General features: G+C 39.8%; 1 protein-coding gene across 2 annotated transcripts in view; it reads right to left on the reverse strand.

Moving 5' to 3' along the window:
* The window catches only part of UBR1 (ubiquitin protein ligase E3 component n-recognin 1), a gene marked incomplete at its 5' end in the record, with an annotated part of 60,906 nt that overhangs the window by 6,179 nt on the left and 31,338 nt on the right, over positions 1 to 23,389 (reverse strand). For both annotated transcript variants that reach the window (XM_079990940.1, XM_079990939.1), the window contains 21 exons: positions 251 to 328; positions 3,601 to 3,657; positions 4,718 to 4,826; positions 5,595 to 5,728; positions 7,280 to 7,367; positions 8,745 to 8,895; positions 9,186 to 9,253; positions 9,523 to 9,619; positions 11,157 to 11,212; positions 11,902 to 12,050; positions 12,461 to 12,554; positions 13,829 to 13,926; positions 14,631 to 14,783; positions 15,343 to 15,436; positions 15,862 to 16,064; positions 16,364 to 16,545; positions 17,245 to 17,334; positions 18,902 to 19,011; positions 19,753 to 19,852; positions 20,689 to 20,843; positions 22,027 to 22,075. In XM_079990940.1, coding sequence (XP_079847066.1) covers positions 251 to 328; positions 3,601 to 3,657; positions 4,718 to 4,826; positions 5,595 to 5,728; positions 7,280 to 7,367; positions 8,745 to 8,895; positions 9,186 to 9,253; positions 9,523 to 9,619; positions 11,157 to 11,212; positions 11,902 to 12,050; positions 12,461 to 12,554; positions 13,829 to 13,926; positions 14,631 to 14,783; positions 15,343 to 15,436; positions 15,862 to 16,064; positions 16,364 to 16,545; positions 17,245 to 17,334; positions 18,902 to 19,011; positions 19,753 to 19,852; positions 20,689 to 20,843; positions 22,027 to 22,075 — 2,315 coding nt within the window. The remainder of the gene's footprint in view (positions 1 to 250; positions 329 to 3,600; positions 3,658 to 4,717; positions 4,827 to 5,594; positions 5,729 to 7,279; positions 7,368 to 8,744; positions 8,896 to 9,185; positions 9,254 to 9,522; positions 9,620 to 11,156; positions 11,213 to 11,901; positions 12,051 to 12,460; positions 12,555 to 13,828; positions 13,927 to 14,630; positions 14,784 to 15,342; positions 15,437 to 15,861; positions 16,065 to 16,363; positions 16,546 to 17,244; positions 17,335 to 18,901; positions 19,012 to 19,752; positions 19,853 to 20,688; positions 20,844 to 22,026; positions 22,076 to 23,389) is intronic.

The following is a 23,389-nucleotide window of genomic DNA, read 5'->3' on the forward strand; positions in this document are numbered from 1 at the left end:
AAAAATGTTTAGGGGTACTGTCATTTTCCTACTCATATTGAAATACTGCCCCTCAATGAGGCCAAACTTAGATTCACAAAATGTTTAGGGGTATACGTATCCCTGCATCCACCCAGAAAAAAAGCACCGTGTCTACCTTAAAATTATTCTCTTGGCACAATTATGCAACATATCTTGATTGCTTAGACAGAACGCAGTTTTATGAAAAACAAATCCGTAAAAAGTCACAAAAGAAACTTATAATTCTCACCTAAACTGAGAGCCTTTATTGAGAAGGCAACTGTAGTCTTCTGGAAGCTCTACCAATTTATTTCTTTTTCTTGGGTACCTAGTTAATTCAAGTAAGAAGAATTACAATACTCCAGATTGCAAAAGCTCATCAAAGAAACAGCTACCAAATATTCTTCTGCTGAACTTTAAAACGTTCACATTTCATCCAAAATTTGCAAAGGCTGATGACACAAAGACAGCTATGATCTCTGCAGTAGGAGCTTGCAAGTGATAGTTATACATTAGAACCTTGCTGTAGGGAATTCAGCCTATGTGTAAGTAGTCTAGGGAAATTATATTGCAGAGGACAGGCCAGGATTAGCACTCTGGTTCATTGTGTGTTCTGTTTGACCTGTTCCTTGCTTTCCCCATTATTTCTAATAAAGTTTCACAATTGGGCTGATCGGATCAGTGTGTGACTGCCACGTGCCTAGATCACTTGGGGTCACACGGTATTAGAAGTCTAGGGCCAGTTTGATAATATCTCCTGGAAGTTTATGAAGAAAAATTTGGAAGGAATGGGAGTGGGGCGGGGGTTTTATAATGGGATAGAGGCAATTTATTCAGAGCAAAAGGCAAAACTGATAGTCAACAATGTGGTGACAGAAGAGTTTAGAATTGAAAAAGGAACACGACAAGGTTGCCCTATATCCCCTTTGTTATTTATATCGGTCCTAGAAGTGCTCTTGAATATGATCAGAGGAGACCGGTGGGTGGAAGGTATCCAGGTCGGAGCGAAACAATACAAACTGAAAGCATTTGCAGATGACCTAGTTTTGACCCTACAGGAGCCAGAGCCCAGTACTAAAAGGGTATTACAACTGATTTATGAGTTTGGTCGAGTGGCGGGATTTAAGCTTAATAAGCAAAAAACTAAGGTTTTGGAAAAAAATTTGACTTCTTCAGAATCAGAAAGGTTTCAGAAAGAGACAGAATTAAATGTGGTTAAAAAAGTGAGATACCTAGGGGTAAATATAACAGCGAAGAACAGGAACTTATTTAAAGACAATTATGAAAAATGTTGGTCTGAAATTAAAAGGGATTTAGATGCTTGGTCAAGACTGAAACTTTCTTTGACAGGACGTATTGCTGCAATTAAGATGAATGTATTGCCAAAAATGTTATTTTTGTTTCAAACTTTGCAGATTGTGGACAAAATGGAGTGTTTTGGGAGGTGGCAGAGAGATATTTCAAGATTTGTCTGGCAGGGCAAAAAGCCCAGAATTAAGTTTAAGATATTAACTGACGCTAAAGAAAGAGGGGGATTTGCCCTGCCAGACCTAAAGTTGTATTATGAATCAGCAGCTTTCTGCTGGTTAAAAGACTGGCTACTTCTTGAGAACACTGATGTTTTAGATTTGGAAGGATTCAACAATGCGTTTGGGTGGCATGCATATCTGTGGTATGACAAGGCTAAAATACATAAGAATTTTAAGAACCATGTTGTCAGAAAAGCAGTATTTAATGTCTGGTTGAAATATAAAGACTTATTGGAAAATAAGACCCCAAGGTGGTTATCACCAATGGAGGCTAAGGCCTTGAAAAAACTCAATATGGAGGCCAAATGGCCGAAATATTGGGAAATAATAGAAAAAGATGGAGATAACTGGAGGTTGCAGAGTATGGAGAAAATAAAAGATAAAGTGCGAGATTGGCTACATTATGCTCAGATTAAAGAAGTTTTTAAGTTGGATAAAAAGGTAGGATTCCAGGTGGAAAAATCAAAGTTAGAAACTGAACTGTTAGAACCCAGCTCTAAGATACTTTCAAGAATGTATAATTTGCTGTTAAAATGGAACACACAGGATGAAACGGTCAAATCAGCCATGATAAAATGGGCACAGGACATAGGGTACAACATCATGTTTGCTGACTGGGAAAAGTTATGGATCACAGGTTTGAGATTTACGGCATGTAATGCCTTGAAAGAAAATATTATGAAAATGATATACAGGTGGTACATGACCCCAGTCAAGCTTGCAAAGATATACCATGTGTCTGATAATAAATGTTGGAAGTGTAAAGAAGCTGAAGGAACATTCTTTCACCTTTGGTGGACTTGCCCTAGAGTGAAGGTTTTCTGGGAAATGATTTATAATGAACTGAAAAAGGTATTTAAGTATACCTTCCTTAAGAAACCAGAGGCCTTTCTCTTGGGCATTGTTGGTCAGAGTGTGCAAAAGAAGGATCGAACCTTTTTTATGTACGCTACAACAGCAGCAAGGATACTCATCGCTAAAAGCTGGAAAACTCAAGAATTACCCACACTGGAAGAATGGCAGATGCAACTGATAGACTATATGGAACTGGCGGAGATGACTGGCAGAATCCAAGACCTGGGAGAAGAGCTGGTGGAGGAGGACTGGAAGAAATTTAAGGACTATCTACAAAAATATTGTAAATTGTATGAATGTTAAGAAAGATGTAAGATTAGCAAAAACATGGCTCCAACAAACTAGTTATAAAGAATATAAATTTAAATTTAATTGGTAGATGAAAAGATAAATTTTGGATAAGTAATATTTTATGATTAAGCTTCAATAAGAGTTTGTTAAATCCCAAAATTTGAGATATTAAATATTGGAAAATTATATTATATGAATTAAATTAAGTTAATAATTTGCTGGTAAAATCTATGTTTAGAAAGCAGGAACAAGAGATGTGAGGAAGTCCAAAGTGGAGAATGAAATGTGGATAATGGAAAATATTTTGTTATTATGTATGTTTTTTTATTGGTTATACAAAAATTTAATAAATATTATTATTAAAAAAAAATAGAAGTCTAGGGCCAGAGTGGTAAAGCCAGGAATTTGCCATATTCCCAAGGAGAAACAGAAGGCTAGAAAGCAGGCGTTACGCTCTGCGTAACTGCAAGAAATTGGCTGGAGGCACGAGGCATATTGGTGAAAGCTTTAAGTTCACTGGGTGTTCCGCGTTTTCCCCTTGTTTCTAGGGCTGTACATAACTGAAAACGGGGTGATGGCAGATAACAAGATAACAACTACCAGATAACAAGAACCAACTGGCAGCATTGCAGGGATGTTGTGCAGCAGCTGGGCAAGGAAGGTGGTGTGAAAGGCTATCCTGAGCACCCACCTTCTCCACACAATGCAGCTGGCACCATGTGCACTACTGTTCTTATCAGAACAGAAATATTGTGGGAGTTTGGTTATCTACTCTCCTGACATTTCTGTATTTACCCAAGAGCAGATGTTTGGGGGAGCAATATATCTAAAAGCAAAGGGGCAAGGGGCACTGATGAAAACACACTGCTAAATATTAAAATACAACCAAGACTGCTGTTTCAGGAAAAAAAGAAGTAAAACTGACCTTATTCCAATACTTTTCCCCTTCAGAAAGCTGAGTACAGCTGGATCCGCACACCACCTGCATGTGAAATTCTCCATCAGGACAATAATATATTGTAGTACTGCCCATCGCTAGCTTGGTCCCCAAAACTACCAGTTTAATTAGTGTTTTGCTACTCTTACTCATAACTGGAACCATTCCCTCTCCTGCCCTGAAGTGGTGAATAAATCCTGTCACAGATTAGAAGTGTGCATGCACACAAAAGCTTATACCAAAAACAAACTTAGTTGGTCTCTAAGGTGCTACTGGACAATTTTTTTATTTTCTTATATATTCCAGCTTTGATTTTCAGTTTGGCACACTGGATGCCCACAAAGATTTTGGGTCGGTATGACTGGCCAGCAACCCCCAAAAGGTGTTTGCTTTTCCTAAGGCCATAAACAAAGGCAGAACCATCTCCCTTGATACAAAGGTGCTCAGAAAGCAAATGAGAACCAGGCACTTAATTTTTAGAAAACTAAGTTTTGATATAATGTAATGTAATGTAATGTAATGTAATGTAATAACTCATATTCAACACAGTTAAGTAAACTAAAATATGTTAGGCTGCCTGTATTCAGGTTATGCCTGTTCTACCCTGAAAGACACATCAACACACACTGTATCCTCACAGCCCATCCCCATCACATTTCTGGGTCTGTCCTTTGACCCCAGTGCAACTTTGCAAACTTGTTCCAAGTCTTTTGGATCAACAGACACCTTCATATGGCTTACCTGATCACAACACACAGTGGCCTAAGTTGTGCAATGATGGTGGCTAAATGATCCCACTTTGAGGCAGGGGGTTAGATTAGATCAGCCTTTGCCAACTTGGTTCCCCACTGGACATCCTGAACTATAACTCCTACCACCCCTAGCCAACTGTGAGGGCCAAGACTGGTGGGAATTTTAGTCCAAAACATCCAGAGGGCACCAAGTTGACAAAGGCTAGACTAGACAGTCTCAATTCCACTGCGCTCTATGGTTCCCAGCCCACTCTTTCTCACCCAGCCAACAGTTTCTGGATGTTGGGACAATCATATGCTTTATGTGAGAACCTGAAAAAACACGCATATTTTTCTCCCAACAGAGGTCATACCTCTGGAGCAAGGGCTCTATAGTATCCCAATATTCTTGGAAAAGCAAGAACAGATTGGTGGGTAGAGACAAGTATCCACAAAGAGCCTTGAATTGGCCTTCTTCTGAAACTGAAAAAAGGAAAAAGATGTTAGACGTACCTTCAAGTGCAGCAACTAACATAAACGAATTTTTTTCTGTTAAAAGTGAATACTCGGTGCAGATTTAGAAAAGTAAAAATGTATCAGATGAAGACAATAGCCAGTTTGGAATGACAGCCGGGAACTACTTTGGATAAGACTCTTGCTGCTGTGGAGGGAATGTCCGTAGTCACATTGAAATCTGTCAGTTATTTTTCTCCGTAAGTCAATGTGAACTGTTGTTGGGAATGCACCAATTGTAACCTCCCCGTGTTAAGGAAGACTACAGCTGCCTCTGTGTGGGAAGATGTGGGAGCAAACTATTTTGGGGGTACCCCCTACTCTTTGTCGGGTGTGAATTTCTTAGTGCTGATGTGCCCATTATGGAAGAGCAGATTTAGACTGAAGGTCTGGGAAGAAAGCACTTCGTATGAGAGAGGCAGTGGGAGTGTGGCCAGGGCAATCTTGTGCCACTGGGGTTAAAGGTATTGCAGTCCAGAGAATTTAAGGCTTTATAGGTCAATATCAACGCTTTGAATTGGGCCTGGAAACTAACTGGCAGTCAGGATTGGTGTTGTATGCTCAAACAGTCTTGCCCTGGTGAGCAATGTTAAACTAGAGATTATTTATGGAGAAGGATTTTTTAATATATATCAAAAGAACTTTTTGAAAACTATTTTGTAGTGGTTGATACTGTTCAGCACATTTTTAATCTGGCGTTACCTTGGCATGCTGAGATTACCATGCTCTGCTACTTACCCGATGAAAGTTCTTCTGGTGGAGGCACTCCCAGCAAATAGTGGAAAAACAAAGCAGCACAACGGAGGTAGGGCATGATGCCCTTCTTAATGCAATCCCACAAATACCAGCCTGCAACTGTTTGGCTATAACAACTGCAATAAAGATTTGAATATGTGTATTTAGTATCTTAGGTTGTCAACAACATTTAATTTATTCATTAAAATTCTATCCCACACTTCCTCCCAAAGGACTGCAGGGTGGCAACTAAGCAGAAAAACAATACAATTAAAAAACAAAGTGAAAAACATTAAGTACATCTAAAAACATAGAAAAAGAGTCACATATTCTTCCTAACTAATGTTTTCAAGGTTGCCAGGCAAGCATCTTTCAGCTATCAATTGCCTGGAATATTTTAAAATCCCCTCTGAATGTTACTAATGAAGGAAACAGACACACCTCACCAGGGAGGGAGAACCACAAATGGAGAGCCACCACCAAGGAGGTCCTGCAATGGGTCAGGTTTTAAAACATGATATAAATTCCTGACTGATTAAATACAAATGGCTTAATGGTGAAGATTAAAAAGCTCACTCACTGAAAGAGAGATACTTTTTAAGCTGCTTTTTAATAAAATACCAATATTTCTGTCACACACAAATGTATATATACACACTTGGATGCTTTGCAGAGAAGTGATTACAGCACACTTCTAATCCTCCCCACTTCTTCTTCAAACCTCTGTGGTTCAAAGGAGAAATGGGATGGTAGTCTGAAAGCCATCTATAAACATCCCTGCTCAATGTTGTTTACAAGGTACTGTTTGAAAACCCAAAGTTCAACAATCAGGTGGCTGACAGGTGAGTGGCCCAGCCTGCCTGTCTACTTTGGCCCATCAGAGGTGGAGAAGGTAAAGATCAGGTCCTCTTGCCAGAAAGGTTTCTCTACCCCTGCCCAAGAGCTTGAAGGCAGTTTTTAAAAAATGTAGAAGTAAAAAACTGTTACAGGAACTTTGCACATAGTATTACAACTATGTCAGATCCTGATTTGATAATCAACCTTTCTCCCTTCTTTCCTGGGGAATGTGAAACATCAGTACAGTAAGGTAGCAATGATAGTCCATAAGAAAGAAAACCCAAATCGTATTAGGGCAATACTTTTATTAAGCCAATGAAAAACATTACAAAATGTGTGCAAGCTTTTGAATTCTCCATGACACTTCATCAGGCTAGAACTACAACTACAACTCATGACTACTGGCTATGATGGCTAGGACTGATGGGAGTTGTAGTCCAACAACATCTAGGCACCTGAAGTTGAGAAAAGCTGGTCTATATTATAAACAAAGCAAGGTTTGGGGATGGGAGTGGGATACTTGGCTGGTGGTGAATGTATTCTGTCTTCTAGAAGCCTTAAGTTCAACTTCAAACCTGCACAGCACCTCTCACAACCTCACTGGAATACTTGATACTTCCCTCCCATATTCTATCTTAAAACACTGACCAGATGCAGACTCCATTGTTTCACAATCAGCCATATTTTAAACTCCCCTTCTCAGCTTTATTTACCATCTACCTTAGGGAAGAGTTCTAGAGAACCTTAAAGCTAGCACACTATTTTGTGACATTTTGTTTGTCCTAATAATGGAGCTGGATTCAACACAATGCACTCCTGATCCATCAAAATGTTGCAGAGAAGCTACTTACCCACTTGTGTACCTGCAAATTTCTTTACAGAAAGAATCAGCTGCTCGTGCTTCCTCACTGTCATGCTGTACTTGTGCAGACAGGCACTCTGCAAAAAACAATTTTAAAAAGATTGGATCTCTTCCCATAATAGGATCTACAAATTTTCGTGTACTTTTTCTCTTCTATAACAATCCACTCATTTTACATTAATATTTACTTATTTATGCAATGCCATCAACGTGCATGGAAGAAACAGCATGTCCCAAGTCACTTCTAAATCCAGGACGAGCATAGAAGCGGACTATAATTTGACTCAACTCCACAATGCCAGGCCAGGGGGGAAATTAACCTTAAAGTCCAGAAGACATCCATGCAAATCAAAAGGCAAGCTGGAACTTGTAGTCACCACCTTGATAATATTGATGGGGCAGATGTCCTGATGCTGTTGACTAGAGTGAAACAGCGGTGTAGACATGGGCTGATTTTGTTGGAACAACACGCTTACCAACTACACATTCAGCTTGCAGTCAATTAACACACAAAAGTAGGTAGCTGGAGTAGCTTTCATAATGTCTCTTTTCAGGCCCTTTATTTAATCACTACTTTACCAGAGATACCCAGTTAAAATTATGGAACTAAGCAAGTGGAGTTTTGGAGATATAAGACCCAGTCTTCTAAATCACAATGGTTAAACTCAAGACAATGAACAAGAGGAAAAGTTCCGTATAAAAAGACAGGAACTTTAAAAGCACTAATATAAGCATGTGCAATGACAGGTGGGAAATCAAAAGCTGTAGTTCAGCATGAAGTTCACCAGTATGGGAGTTTCCAGCAAGTTGTTGACACCCTTACACAGCTGCCCTAGCCAATAAACACAGTAACTGCTCTAACCAGATATGTTGTAAACCAGGGGCCAATGGTCTGGTTCACACATCCCTTTATAACATGGTTAAGGTAAACTGTGGTTTCAAGATAAACATGCAGCATGCTACAGCATGGAGCAAAACTTGTGGCTGGTTTGCGCCTCCATCACTCCTGCCATGCTGCTAGGTTTAGCTTAGCATTATATTAAAATCCAGGCTCATGGTTTGTGTCTCTCCAAAAAAGCCAAGAGCTATAACCAAGGTTTGTTTTTGGCTTATGGGCCTGATTTGTTTGCAAAGACACAAATCATCAGTTCAGGGATAGCACCTATATGCTCCACACAGTTGTTAGACGTAGGAAAGGGTGTGTGCAACCATGCTTGGATTTCGTAGCTGGATGGAGGCAAGGGATAATTTTAAGACCCATGAAGGAAATCTCGACTGTCAGCAGATCTTTTCCTTGCCACTTACGTCCTAGAATGTCAGCAGGTGAACACTCTACCATACAAATATATGGAACTATTTTTGAGAACTGGAAGGCATAAAAGCCTCCTGCCGAAACATCTAAAAGTACTTTATGATGTTATCTAGAAAAACCTAAACACAAAAGATACCATCACCTGTAGTTGTAGTGAGAATAATTTGGGTTATGTGTGCCATAGTGACCAAGTGGAAGAGGTAGAGATTGTTACAGGCAGAGCTGATTGATGAAGGTTGTAAGTCCACAGTATCCTCCCAATACAAAGATGGAAATGATAACACAGCACCAACCTAAAAAGGAAATAAGACACTGATAGGCCTGGCACTCATTACAAATTAAACTGTCCATTTGCAGGGGCATTTTTTACATGACAGACTCAAGGCTTAGGAAACAAACACAAGTCAAATCCAAATCCAAAATGAATCAATGGCACTCTCAAGGTAATTCCCACAAAGGACTGCCCACCCCCCAGGAACTGTTACAGACATGACTCCAGACTGTACAAGCCATAGAACTAATATCTGCACACAATCTCAAACTTTAAGAGCGTCATCGCCAAGAGAATCCTACACACACTTACCAAAACATGAAACAGATCCACGTCTAGAAGGGATGGTGTGTCTTCCGCTTTTAAACTGGGCAGAAGAACTACAAGAGCAAAATATATATTAAATGGAAATTATGACTTTCTGCTTTCAATAAAACAGATTGCAAAGAAAGGGTTTGCAATGATGTAAGATTCCCTGCCCCCCGCATTGTCAATTCTTGTTTCTTCAAGCTTACTAGACAAGAAATAAAAACCCATAAAAGCTTATGTCTCTTATCTGAATTATGTTACTGTTTCAGAGACGGAATCTTTCCAAGAAGACTTTACTTACTTCCAAAACTTATAATGGGGGAAAAAAACACCATGTTACCTCCTAGAAGACGTACAAGATGTTGCTGGATCAGGCTTTGTGGCAATGTAATCCTCTGAGCAACTGCAAACTGCAGCAATGCTTTAAGACCACTGTGCTAGAGGGTGAGGAGATAAAGGAGAAAGGTTTGGTTAGAAGTGGGCTGTGCTTCCCCATCCCTATTCTCTAAAAATATTTGCATTCTAGTGGCTGGAGATAGCAGCCAGGACCTGGGCTCCTCACAGGCAGAAAGGAAGGAAAAAGGCAAGTAAAGAAGATGGCATTTGGATTGCAAACTCCTGCATAGCAATTAACAAATGCCAAAACAAACATCAGTTGGAAAATTATATATGACATAGCCTGAGCAACTACTTCAGGAATGGTCCAGTGGTTACATATACCTGATCTCTCCCCCCCCCCCTCGCCAATCCCCTCGAACAGAATCCTTAGCCCAGAGTTTTCAAACTTACTTGTTTTGTTTAAATGGGTCGCTAGGCCGACTGTTGACTTGAGATAATCAAAGTTCAAAGCCTTGCTGAGCACATGAATAAGACAATACATCAGGCAATATCCAATGTCAAGCCAGCAAATGTGAGGGAGTCCCCTTTTCCTGAACCCCCTGAGCACCCCCCCCCCAAAAAAAACTGCTCCATGTGGTTAAGGCAGCATTTGAGAGGAAGGGGAAATCCTACTGTACAAGCCAAAGTCCACTGTGCCAGCAGGGTACCACTGGATGTCCCTCATAGGTTCCCCAGCACTGGAACCAAAATATTTCTTAATTTTTTGGCTGAACTTTCTACTTGTGGTACAGTGATAATAAAGTATTTCTATATTTCTATAAAACACACTCATTAAACACAAGTCCACCCTGCACCATCCCTACATTTGGAAGAGTGTTATGTGAATAACTAGTTTATGAAAGAAGTGTAATAAATGTAGTTGCTGTGCTCAATAGTCTACCTATAGCAGCACATTAGGACCTTACCTCAAGGCAAGACGAGAACAGGGCCTTCTCTGCAGTGGCTCTGTGTCTGTGGAATGCTCTCCCCAGGGATGTTTGCCTGGCACCTGCATTGTACATCTTTAGGCACCACGCAGAAACGTTCCTTTTTAACCAGGCCTTTGGTTGACCTGATGGACATCCTATACCCTTTTAAAATGTGGCTCTTTTTGAGGGGGAGGTGTTATTGGGTTATTGTTCTTGCTCTGATTTTATATATTGTGATCTTTTCTGTGAACCACACTGAGACCTCTGGGTATGGGGCAGTATATAAATTCAATAAATAAATCCATTAAATAAATAACTGATGTGGGACACGGGTGGCGCTGTGAGTTAAACCACAGAGCCTAGGACTTGCCAATCAGAAGGTTGGTGGTTCGAATCCCCGTGATGGGGTGAGCTCCCGTTGCCTCGGTCCCTGCTCCTGCCAACCTAGCAGTTCTAAAGCACATCAAAGCACAAGTAGATAAATAGGTACCGCTCTGGCGGGAAGGTAAACGGCGTTTCTGTGTGCTGCTCTGGTTCGCCAGAGGCAGCTTAGTCATGCTGGTCACATGACCCGGAAGCTGTACGCCGGCTCCCTTGGCCAATAAAGCGAGATGAGCGCCGCAACCCCAGAGTCGGTCACGACAATTACATCCTTTATTGTTCCTACCTGACGATTTTGCAGAGAACCAAATAAAGGCTTGCCCTCGTCTTCCAGAAGATTCTCTGAAAAAGAAACAAAGTTGGTGGTGAGTCATGTACTCTACAAGCAGTCAAAATGTTTTGCATTTCAGTTTTCCAATAAGTTAAGGAACCTGCTTGTTTTGGCTTTCAAACTCTTTTTAGCTTACTGTTCATTTTAATTAACTTTTGATCTATGGAAAGAGGTAACAAACTGGAGCAAGGTCTTTGAATGAAAGTGTCTAATTTTTACTATTTCAGGGAACATACACACATCTGTATGCTTGCTTCCAAGTCTGAACACAGTGTTCATATCAATTCTAGAGCAAATAAAATATTTGCTACTGTGCCATTTTGCAGTCTGTGGGAATTGAGCATTCCCAACTAAAATAGATTTTGAAGTGACTTGTTAAGTAGTCAAATGTCCATAGCATTGGTCAAATAAGTACAAGAAGCAGATCTTGAAAACACTTCCTCAAATTCAAACAAAGCATTCCAACCTTTTGCCATTCTGGGGACCCCAGCATTTTGCTGTCAATTTTAAATGGGATAGCTTGATAACGGGGACTGTAAAAGTCTGATTTTTGTACACTATTTGTAATGTTATATAGGATTTGCCCTATAACAGTATTTTAGAAACTACATTGTAGTAGCTTTCTTATTTTTTCTATTTTCATGTCTAATATAATAAAAGCTGAAATCCAATTGTTAAAGGAATTCTATTTTTGATTTACCTAAACACTGGATAGTAAACGCACATGTGCTCCAAGTCATCATAGGAATGCGTGGATCAGTTTCATTGGGTGCAACTTTTAATCCAATTCTGTAAATTGCAGTGGCAAATAAAACCACCATCTCCTTGATACTATTAGAATGCTTAACTCTGTGGAGGAAGCCAGGAGAATGTCAGATTGTGAATAAGTGAGGCTAGACAAAGTTCAAAGAACTGATTATGAGAATATTTGCACAGTTGCATTTAAATCAGCAGTTCCTGGTAACAGGAAATCATCTTTCAGCTTTTGCTCATTATTATAGACTTCTCTTAGGTAAAAAAAACAAGTTTTCAAGTTATATTCTCAGATAACGGTGACCAATAATTAGATAAAACTCTGGCAGAGGTTTGCTTGATCAGAGATAATAATCATAATGGACCATATAAATGTTGTAGAATGTAGATACTTTAAAAAAAATATTATTTTCCCCTAAGCAGAAAATAATGCCCACTGTATAGATTCCAGATTTATTTTTTTTAAAAAATTAGTCTAAAGTGGAAATGTGATTCTTAACACTTACAAAGGATCTACTCCAAAGCTAAGAATGGAATGGAAATCAGATGAAGTCTCTTCCATTTCTATGTCACGTAAAGATGGAGCAATCTGTTTTCCATCTTTTAAAAAGAGAAATAAATTCATGTCAGACTGCAGTTCAACTAAACGAAATAAAATTATTTATTTTCTCCTATATACTTAAAAACATAAGGCTGTTGTCACGATGCAGTTCATGTAGCTACCCTGTGTGCTGACAGGGCAGCAGGCAGCCGAGGCAAGCTGTTTAACAGAGGGGAGGCGACGCTTCACAGTGCGGTTTGGCAAAGTGCTCTCTGAAGTGCCTCCCCCCTCATTTAAAAGGGGCAGGATGTTGGGACAAGCCATGAGGAGAGAGGGAGGGGCCAGGGCAAGCCTGGAGTGAGTGGAGCTTGGGATGAGCTATGAGGAGAAGGAATGGGGTGAGCTACACAGGGATGGGCAAGGAGATGTGTGAGGTATAAAGAGAGGGGGAGTTGGTCAGGTATAAAGGGAGGAGAGGTTTGGAAAAGGGTTGGCAGGCAGAGCAAGCAAGGGCAGCAGTCCTTCCTATGGTAAAAATTCTTAGATCATGAATGATAGATTGGGGTCAGCAAACGTTTTCAGCAGGGGGTTGGTCCACTATCCCTCAGACCTTGTGGGGGGCTGGACTATTTTTTTTTGGGGGGGGGGAATGAACAAATTCCTATGCCCCACAAATATCCCTAAGATGCATTTTAAATAAAAGGACACATTCTACTCATGTAAAAACTAAATCCGCAGGCTGGATTTAGAAGCTGGTTGGGCTGGATTCAGCCCCCGGGCCGTAGTTTGCCTACCCATGGATTAAGACATAATTCTTACATAACAACCTATTAGATGTCAATAGGTGGTAAGTGCTATGTGCAGCTGACTCTATTAATATGCAAATGGATTAATCTTTGAATATCAATTTTCAGTCTAAGTCTGTGAGCTTCATTTGCAGAACAGTCAAAAAGCTAACAGAACACAACATTTTAAGGTGGGGCTGGGGGAACCAACCTAGTATAAGAAAAATGGAGCCTATATCTTAAATGACTTCATGATTAGTATATACCTAAATAAAAATTCAATAAAAGTCTGCGCCAGACTTCAGCGCTATCCAGCAACACAAAACAATGGAATTATAAGCCCTTCAATTTGCATTCATAACTTTCCACACTCTGTTAGAGATGCACAACTTTCGAAGATATTTCAGTTACTTATTTTTAGGGCAGACAATAGGATTGAAATGATCCTCAAAATGGTACCTGTAACCAATAGCAAAATAAAGTGTTTTATAAAGATTTGGCAACCTCCTAAAAATATTTTTAAAATGTTAAGTGTAACATATACAGACCTTCAGTGTTTTTCTTGTTGTAACCAGATATCCTGGCCATAACAATCTCTATCCATTTTTTCAAAGATAGAAGCTGAACCACCACCTCGGCATCCTCACTGACAATACAAAAAGGTAGTTGTAGTTTTCACAAGTATAGCAAAAAATATAACCCCTGGAGCCCAGTCTGAGACGCTCGTGTCTTATACAAGAGAATTTAAACAGCTATTTAGTTGTCTGGTTCATATGTGAATAACTTCATTTTATAAAACTTCTTCTAGACACTCAAAATTGATGGGTAAGTAAAATAACAGAATGGGCCTTTTCTGTGGTGGCTCCTCACTTGTGGAATGCTCTTCCAGGGAGGCTCCCCTGGTGCCTTCATTACAATGCCAGGCAAAAATATTCCTCTTCTCACAGGCCTTTGGCTATTTAAACAATTTATGGCCTTTTAAACTGCAAGGGAGGGTACTGTTTTTGTTTGTTACTATGCTATGCATTTTTGTGTTTTTATATTGTAAACTTCTTTGTGATCCTCAGTTGAAGGGTGGTATAGAAATGTAATTCATCATCACCTTCATCATCGTCATGTATTTTCCCCATACATGCAACGAGAAAACTGCTATCAGACTAAAATTGACACCCAGTGCCTTTAAAAATGTGTTGAGTGTGTGTGTGTGTGATTAGGTTGCTTTTGTTTTCATTTTGGTTATGTCTTTTGTGTTTTCATATTGTGATTTTATCCTGTGAAATGCCCTGAGATCTGCAGGTATAGAGCGGTATACAAAATTAATTAATGGGCTATTTAAATGTTTAAACTTACCTGTTTATCTTGTGTGTTTGCAAAGGAAGAATGGGTATCACAGTGTTGCACAGAGATTTGCAAAGTGGGCAAAGGTACTCTCCATTCTCCAAGTCAAAAACTTGTTCGACATGATGTCGCTGCCGAGAGTTTAACTGAATGGCTTCAAAGTACCTGCAATATTGAAACAGACATCCAAAAGAAAGTCTTTAGTGTTGAGTGTTAACAAGGAAAAGCAGAGTTTTGATACCCTTTGTTGTTACGCACTTGGCTTACTGTTATAACTTTGTTGTTGAGCATAAGCGAAAAAAAGGGACAATGATCAGAACTTTGTACCCATCATACAAAACTTTGTACCGTGTAAATTAACTATGGGATATTGTGGGAGATAACAAGAAGTAGAGTGCAGAGAGAGAACTCAGGATCAAGCCCCAATAGGCAGTTCTGGAAGCAGAATTTCAAGAGCCCCAGGTTAATGTGATATCCCCAGCCTGGTGCCCTCCAGATATTTTGGACCACAACTCTCATCAGCCCCAGGCAAAACAGCCAATATTTTTGTCCATATTTGCCTTTTGATTACACTTATGCTAGCCTGGTTTCATTTATTTTGCTGAGATACTTGAATCTGTTGGACATTAAATATGTCTTGAGATATGTTGGAAGAGATAGTTTCAAAATTGACTATAACTAAAGCAAAAAATAATAATAAAGTTTACTAAATGTATCTACTTACTTCTGCCAGCAGGCAGCATGCATCACATGACCACAACTTCCTGTATGAGTTCCACATGACAAGTCAGGATCCATAAAGAGAGGATCTATTTTATCTATTGAGGAAAAAATGATATGAAGGATGATTATATCATTTAGTGTCAAATGAAAGATTTTGCAAAGACTATTCAAGCAAAAATTCTGCCAGAGGAGCATCTTTTAAATCTTATACATCTTATACAGTACACACTGAAGAAATAATTCTTTACCTTCTTTATTAATACCAACTAAGAAACCGACCTTAAAATAAGATTTTGAGCTTTGCTCATACATTCAATATAGTTCAGGTTTGGGGGCTTTTTCTTTCAATTAGAAGGGATAAAATGGTTGATTTCTCAACTGCATTTGAGATGGCTTCTAAAACTATTCACATCAATGTTTCGTAACATGACTTTCAGTTCTGTAACTTGAGCTAACAAAATGAAACCCGAAGCAATATTACTGCTTATGCAAGCAGGTGACTTGAAGACAGGATACATACCCCCAGAAAGTTCAAGCATTTTCCCTCTATGTTGGGATAAGGCAGTGGATCTCTGGACACAGGCAGATAAAACCATGGCAGCACACTCTAACCTCACTTCCTGCTCTTCCTGACACAGAATACATGTCAGAACTTCCTTTTCTGCAACAGATGGCCCTTGCTTGGGTCCCAAGGCAATTCTGGTATAATCTATAATTGGTGGGCTGTTAAAAAGACACAACAAAAGTCAAACTAACACATTCCTGTCAGCAAACAATTATTTACGATTTACATTTAAATAAAACCACATATGATTTAAAATTTATACATTAATACTGTAGTTTTACCTCACCCTCCACAGAAAAACAGGACTGCAACCAATATTTAGCCACATGCTGAATAGATGTCGATTATATCCCAACACCACGAGAGCCAATAAAATTGTCCAATGACTTCTAATTTTGTATTATTTTATATTATCAAAAGCTACTCCAAAATCTATTACTAATTGTTATTTTCCTACCTCTCCTCTTCCATAACATCCCTTCCCTGTGTTTCTTGAGTATTTTCATATAAGAGCTTGTGAGTTTCAATGAAGTTCTTCTGCAAAGCAGACATCTGGGCCATGATCTTCTGGCGATGAAGTCTGGCTGCTTCGGCCTTTCTCTTCCTCTCAGCCTTTTCCTTGTCCTGAGTTCTTTGCATCTTATTTAGCGGCAAAGCAAACAAACAAACAAACAAACAAACAAACAAAAACACCCAGGCAAGCTATTTATTAACAAAAAAGAACTGGAATAAATCTTTAAAACAGAATCACTTTCCAATAATACAACAATGGCGTTTGCTTACCACTTGTGAAACTCTGCTTAACAAAAAATAATGTGACACTACTCCACCTCCATATCCCAAGCCTCTCACAGCTAACCTGTGAACAGACTCTGTCCCCCTAAAGGTAATGAGAATTTCTTATCAGTGCAATGCTGTACAGGGCTAATAATAGGTTTTAGACACAGGCACCATAATGCTGCCCTTCATCTTAAACCTAAAGTTCCAGGGTCTACAGATTGTTCTCAGGGCAAGAGAGATTACAACTTCACGTACAACAGAGTTGTGGCTGGGACCGCTAGGAACAGCTTCCCAGAGAGAATATCCTCCAGAGAGATTGGTTACAGAGGGTTCTGCCAGCAAGGAATATCGGGGGATAAAAAAAAAAGCAAGGAGCCAGGAAGTCTGCCATTCCAAATCAGTTCCCACTTGTAAAATATATAATTTTGTTAATCAGAATGGAGTATTTAACCTTGCATTTAAATGCATGGAGCTGTGAGCCCAGGGGCTAGAATTCCAAATGTAGAAACAGCCAAATCTTCTTGTGAATACATTATTTCTTTCCTATTTTATAGTTACCTCGTTGGCTTTTGCAGATTCTGGCCCAGATGCAATAGCTGCTGTGGGAAAAGATGACTTCTCTCTCAGCCGTTTTATTGTGTCAAACATCTGGGAACAGAGATTTAATAGTTACAATACTAATAGACTGTGATATTTCTATATTTCCAAGCCACATTATGGTTTGCCCCATGAAATAAAGCATGCTGGACAAGATATACCCCATTAGCAGCAGCACCAATATTAAACACAATCAATACCATTTGTTGCCATCTTTACGTTTGGAAAAAAATACCTTTATTCACTTTTCTCTATTCAGTCTGTACAAAGACTACAGGTAATAATGGTGTGTACAAATGGTGCTGCTCAGTGTACAAAAAAGTATACATAGTTATAAAATGGCTTTAACAATTATGTACTTTTTTGTATAGGCTATTCAAAAATGTCTGTGGTATTTATTGCCTGTGGTATTTATTATTAATGTATACTGCTTATATAATAAAAAAAAATCTAAAGCATTTACATAAAAACAATAAAAATGCAATGTGCATTAAAATTTCCTGAAAACAAAACAAAACAGTATGTCACAAATAAAACTAAAAAATAAGAGTCACAGTCCAGGAAAGCTTTGGTAAATATGTAGGTAAAGATAATGGTAAAGGACCCCTGGATGGTTAAGTCAAAGGCGACTATGGGGTTGCGGTGCTCATCTCACTTCAGGCCAAGGGAGCAGGCGTTAGTCCACAGACAGCTTTCCAGGTTATGTGGCCAGCATGACTGAACTGCTTCTGGCACAACAGGACACCGTGACAGAAGCCAGAGTGCACGGAAACATCGTTTATCTTCCTTCCACAGTGGTACCTATTTATCTACTTGCACTGGTATGCTTTCAAACTGCTAGGTTGGCAGGAGCTGGGACAGAGCAACGGGAGCTCACCCCGTCACGGGGATTCAAACCACTGATCAGCAAGCCCAAGAGGCTCAGTGATTTAGACCACATCGCCACCTGCTTAGAAATATGTAAGCTTATGAGACACTTAAAAGTTATTACAAACACTGCCTCATAGGGAGCACATTCTGGAGGCTGTGTGCTATCACCAAGAAGGCCCATTTCTGCATTCCTACCAAGTGACAATTGCTGGTTGTGGAACAACCAGTAGAGTCTTCTCGGAAGATCCTAAAGATTGGGAGAGGTGGTCTACTGAGTATCTTGGTTATAAGTCATTAAGGACTTTAAATATCAGCAACGAAACATTCATAGTAGTCCATGGTTGTGGCAAAGCAGGAACCCGGTCATCTCAAATCTGCTGTATTTATAGGGGATCATGTTTTGTCACACAATCCTTTACACAAGGAACAGATCGTTCATTTCATATAGCCTTTGGAAAAGCCAATAAAGAGCAACATTTCAGTAGCAACTGTTGCATATCTCATTTGAACCAGAACAGAGATACTGTCTTATTCCACTAAGCTAGTTTTTGTTAAAATCCCCCTCCCACCAGCCAGTTCTATCACATGAATAAGCAAGCATTAATTCATTATGAGTTTTCTGCAACAAACAATGATAGTAACAACATTATCTGTATATGCTATCTTTTAAAGAGATTACTTTGTGCACCCGCAACACTGTGGAATAAATGTGTCAAGTTCTTCTTCATTTTGGGGTGTGTTTTTTTACCTGTAATACCCAGTTGATCATGTCTTTTTGCGATTCCAGAGGTTGAATTCCTTTTAGTTTTTCCAAAATCATTAGTATGTTCATTGCATTCAAAGCAGAGCTTCCCATTCCTTTGCAAACAGATGGAAGAATTTTTTTAAAAAACAACCACACATGTTCTCTCGTAAAAGATAATCATTTCTCCCTTTTACTAATCATTACAATGACTTAAAAGACTAGACATGGGACATTTTATTGTTACAACACCTCCTTATATCACAGGTGATGCATGACTTCTTTGTCAATTATCGCTTTTCACTACTTTACAAAATGATGGTGGTAACAAGCTACAAAGCAGCATCAATGCATTGTGTTTGGTTCTATGTTTCATTGTTTCTCACCAAATGTAACATAATCCAAATGTTTGACTATGGATCTTCAGATGAAGGGCGGTATATAAATTTAATAAATAATAATTTCCATTATAGCATGCAGGTAATAACTGCAGGCAATTAGTTTACATTGTAGTTCTTTTGAACAAGTATTCTCCATCAAATGAAATTCAGCACAAGCCAGTATCTCAAGTGGTGGCTACAGATTAAACCTGGTAAGATATATTTCCTCCGCATTAATGTAGTATCTGTAGACAAATTAAGACTGAATAATTTTCTCCTTCCTTGTTTTAAAATGGTGTTTATTTCAAAATATTTCTCTAAGTAAGCACTTTTCTGCTGGAAATAAACTCTTGGTGGCTTTTCATATCTAAGATCAAAGGTAGCAATTCTGCTTCAAATGCCTGTCGGTGAGTTCACATTGCACTTCAGAAATAACTTTAAAATTAAGATTCTTGTTTTACAAGATGGCATACTTACTTGATGCTTTGTGGTAGAAGTCAAAGGCCACTTCTTCCTCTGGAACCTTCTCTAACTGCTGCTTTTCTTCAAGTAGGCCCAAAGCAAGAAGGTGAAGAACCTAGAGAAATGTAAACAAGTACTAAACCTAGGCTGCTTAGAATGAAACACCCTCTGGTTAGCATAGGGCTGGGGACCATTTTTCAGCCCAAATGGCCACATTCCCTTCTAGGCAACCTTTCCAGGGGCCACTTGCCAGCAGTGGGCAGGGCCAGAAGCAAAATTGGGTGGAACAACAAATGTTAATTTATTCACATATCTCTCTCTCCATCCAGGCAGGCAAGCAGCATGATGAGCTTGAAGACACATTCTAAGCAGGCAAAACCCCAAAAGGAGGGTGTGAAAAAGGGTGGAGAGGGGTGTTGCCTGTGGAGTCCTGAGGGCCGCACAGAGACTAGGACAGCAAACATTTGGCTCTGAGGCTCCCTGGGTTAGCAAGGTACCCAAGGTAACCTGGCCATGATCTGGATACCTAGATGTCTAGCATATGATAGTAAACCTAAGGGCAATGTGCTGCAGCAACAGACAAATGAACTGTCGATCATCAAGGTGCTGTTGAGCTGTCCTGCAGAGACTAATTTTTATTTATTTACTAGGGGCTGCTGCCCTTCTTTGCTCTCCTTTCCCAACCACCTTTCCCACACACTTGACCCAAAAAACCTCTCCCTCTACACCTCACTCACTTGCTAGACTATTCGCGCACAGCTCAATCCAAGCAACTGCAGCCTGCAATATTCACCATTTTATGACACTAATAGATGCCCTGGGAATGGCATGATGAACAGGGTAAAGGTACCTTAAATACATGGGGGAAACACAGCGCTCTAGGGAAGAGCATTCCAAAAGCAACCTACACCCCAAAACAGAAATATCAGAAGATACAGTCGACAAGCATACCATCTGGATCATGGCTTCTGTCCACAAGTGGCTTTCTAGCTCTAGTGCTCTTTGCAACACAGTTCTGAGAATATGCATCATGACATCAGAATTCAGAACGTTCACCACATTTCTGAAAGCAGCGCTGAATTCAGGTGGAGGCGGCGGTGGCAGTGCTATAAAAAAAGTAAACAAATACTCATGCATTACTAACTTCCCGGCAGTCTTATGAAAGCAAGGAGCATAGACGTTCATATTTGGCTATAAGCAGTGGATGCTACTTTAATGTATCATACTTGTATGAAATAAAGTCCTGCCATATATACGTCCTCCTATAAAGTGCTCTGGTAGAACTCTCAACTAACTGCAGCAGATATATGAACATATACTTTGGGTTTAGTACAGCCTCTCTCTCCAATGTCTGAGGCAGAATTTCCCTACTTAACTACTCAGAGAACTCTAAGTGGCAATGCTTGGGGACTGAATCTGGGACCTAATGGATGCAAATGGATCTGGGACCTAATGAATGTTCTAGCACTGAGCAATGGGCTCTCCAAATGTAATTGCTCAGTTGGAAACGTTTACATCTGAACATGCCAACTAGAAAGTAACAGCATTTTCCTAAGCACACTGATACTGTTTAACAATTGCATAACACCCTTTTTGGATTTAAAATGTTTTGTACTACTGTAATTCACAGGGAATTTCAGTATAACCTTAGAGTAACTGATTGGCATTCCTGGAAACTTGTATGTTATTGTTTAACGTAGCACTACACATCAGCTCCTCTATGCAAATCACAATATTTGTAAAGAAAAACTACAAGGACCAAGCAATAGCTTAAGAGCTGAAGCATGAATAAGTGAAACAAGGTAAACAGTAATGGCTCTGACCCACATTTGTAGCAGTGGACAAGAGTGCAGGCAGGGTCTCCACCTCCCCCATGCTGGAGTGGGACATTAGTACTGATGGAGAATATCTATATGCAATCTCACAGCCTAGGGCGCACTGCGAATACCGCAGCATCTATAGCAACAGCCAAGCCAATCTTAGTCCTAACTGTGACGAAAGTGGATAGGTGATCCCAACCTCTAAAGCAGATGTAATTAGTTTCTTCATCAAAATAGTAGCACACAAAAGTGGCACAAAGTGCAATTAGTTCTCTCAGTGGAAGTCACCATATATTGTACGTTTGCAAATAAATAAATGACTTGGCAATCAGTAATATGTTTACATTCTCTGATCTTTACGAGGAATGAGGATGAATCATTTCTGGATCAAAGCTGTTTTTATTTTAAAAAACACACACTTCACCATCACTTCCTTGCACTTATTTCGTTCATTGTTCCAACTTTTTACCTTCATCTCTGTTTTCTTGCACTCTTCTTTTCTTTTCCATATGCTCAGCCTGTAAGAAGAGTCAACTTGTTTAGTCTCAAGATACCAATGAGGTTTTTTGACTGAATGTATAGACAAAGAGCTTAGATTAGATTCCATCAAAAGCAGCGGAGACCCACATCGGAAACCCACAGGCAGCAAGAGCCTGTGGTCCTGAGACTCGGCGGGCGCCTGAAGCGGCCCCCAAAACGCAGAAGGAACCCCGTAAGGAGCTCCAGAACGTGGATGGGGTTGCGGCGCTGTGAGTCGTTTCGCAATCTGCGGAGTGAAGCCGCGTTGCTGCTGCCGGTGAGCACTGACCTTTCTTCCTGGAAATTTTGATTCGGGAAAGCAACAACCCGTGAGTAAAGAAGGATTTTAAATAATTCGAGACTAAATTACTGAATTTGGCTGAAAGCGGAGCGACGCAAAACAGGAAGTCCGTCTTCCGCTGTCATTGAACTTCAACGCAAAGCGCTGGAGGAGTGGAGGTTTTAAAAGAATCTTCAGTTAAATTGATTTGAGCACCCAGTGAACTTTCTTCAAATAAAATAAGGACTTTAAGTACTGGACTATCCGATTTCTATCTGCAATGTGATATCTTTCTTCTATTGGAATTACAATTTGGATGAGAAACCCAGGTGCTGGAGCTGCCTGAGTGACTTGAGCTGTCAGTTTTGCAGACCTGGCTACTGTGTATCAGAACTTGCAAAAATCTGAGGGTTTGGACTTGCTACTTTGAAGCATCAGTCGAAGTACCAGTATGCACTGTTTGATACAATGTGGTTGTTAATACCAACTCTGCTTAAAATTTGTTATTGAAGGTCCCTGGACATTGAACTTAACTCTAGTAAAGTTATTAGAATTGGATTCTTCCCTTGAGACATTTTAAGCTCCCTCTAGAGGACTTGGGATTTACAGCAGTGACTTTATTTTACTTTCCTTTTCCCCGAAATCCTGTTTTGTTTTCCTCCGGGCTGCTGCTTTCTCGTGGGAACAACTCAGCTTGACCTTGACTTTTAGATAATTTTGGAATGAGTGGCGCAAGAAGGAGGGGAAGAACTAGACAAGCAACTTTGACAACTTTAACCACAGTCTCGCAGGCACGTAGATCATCTGTGCCCACTTTGCCTTCAGAGGAAGAAGCTGCTGCTCTGTCAAGGGCAGGAGAGGGAGAAACTGAACAGTTACAATTGGAAGATATGGCCTCAGGAGCAAATGCTTCTATTCTAGAGAAAATCTTGGAAAAATTGGAATCTTTGGATAAGAGAGGGGAATCTCTGGATAAGAAAGTTGATGAACAAACAGCTAAAATTGACCAAAATACAGAAACTCTAAATAGATT

This window comes from Podarcis cretensis, assembly GCF_951804945.1.
Source record: "Podarcis cretensis genome assembly, chromosome: 1".
Lineage (NCBI taxonomy): Eukaryota > Metazoa > Chordata > Lepidosauria > Squamata > Lacertidae > Podarcis > Podarcis cretensis.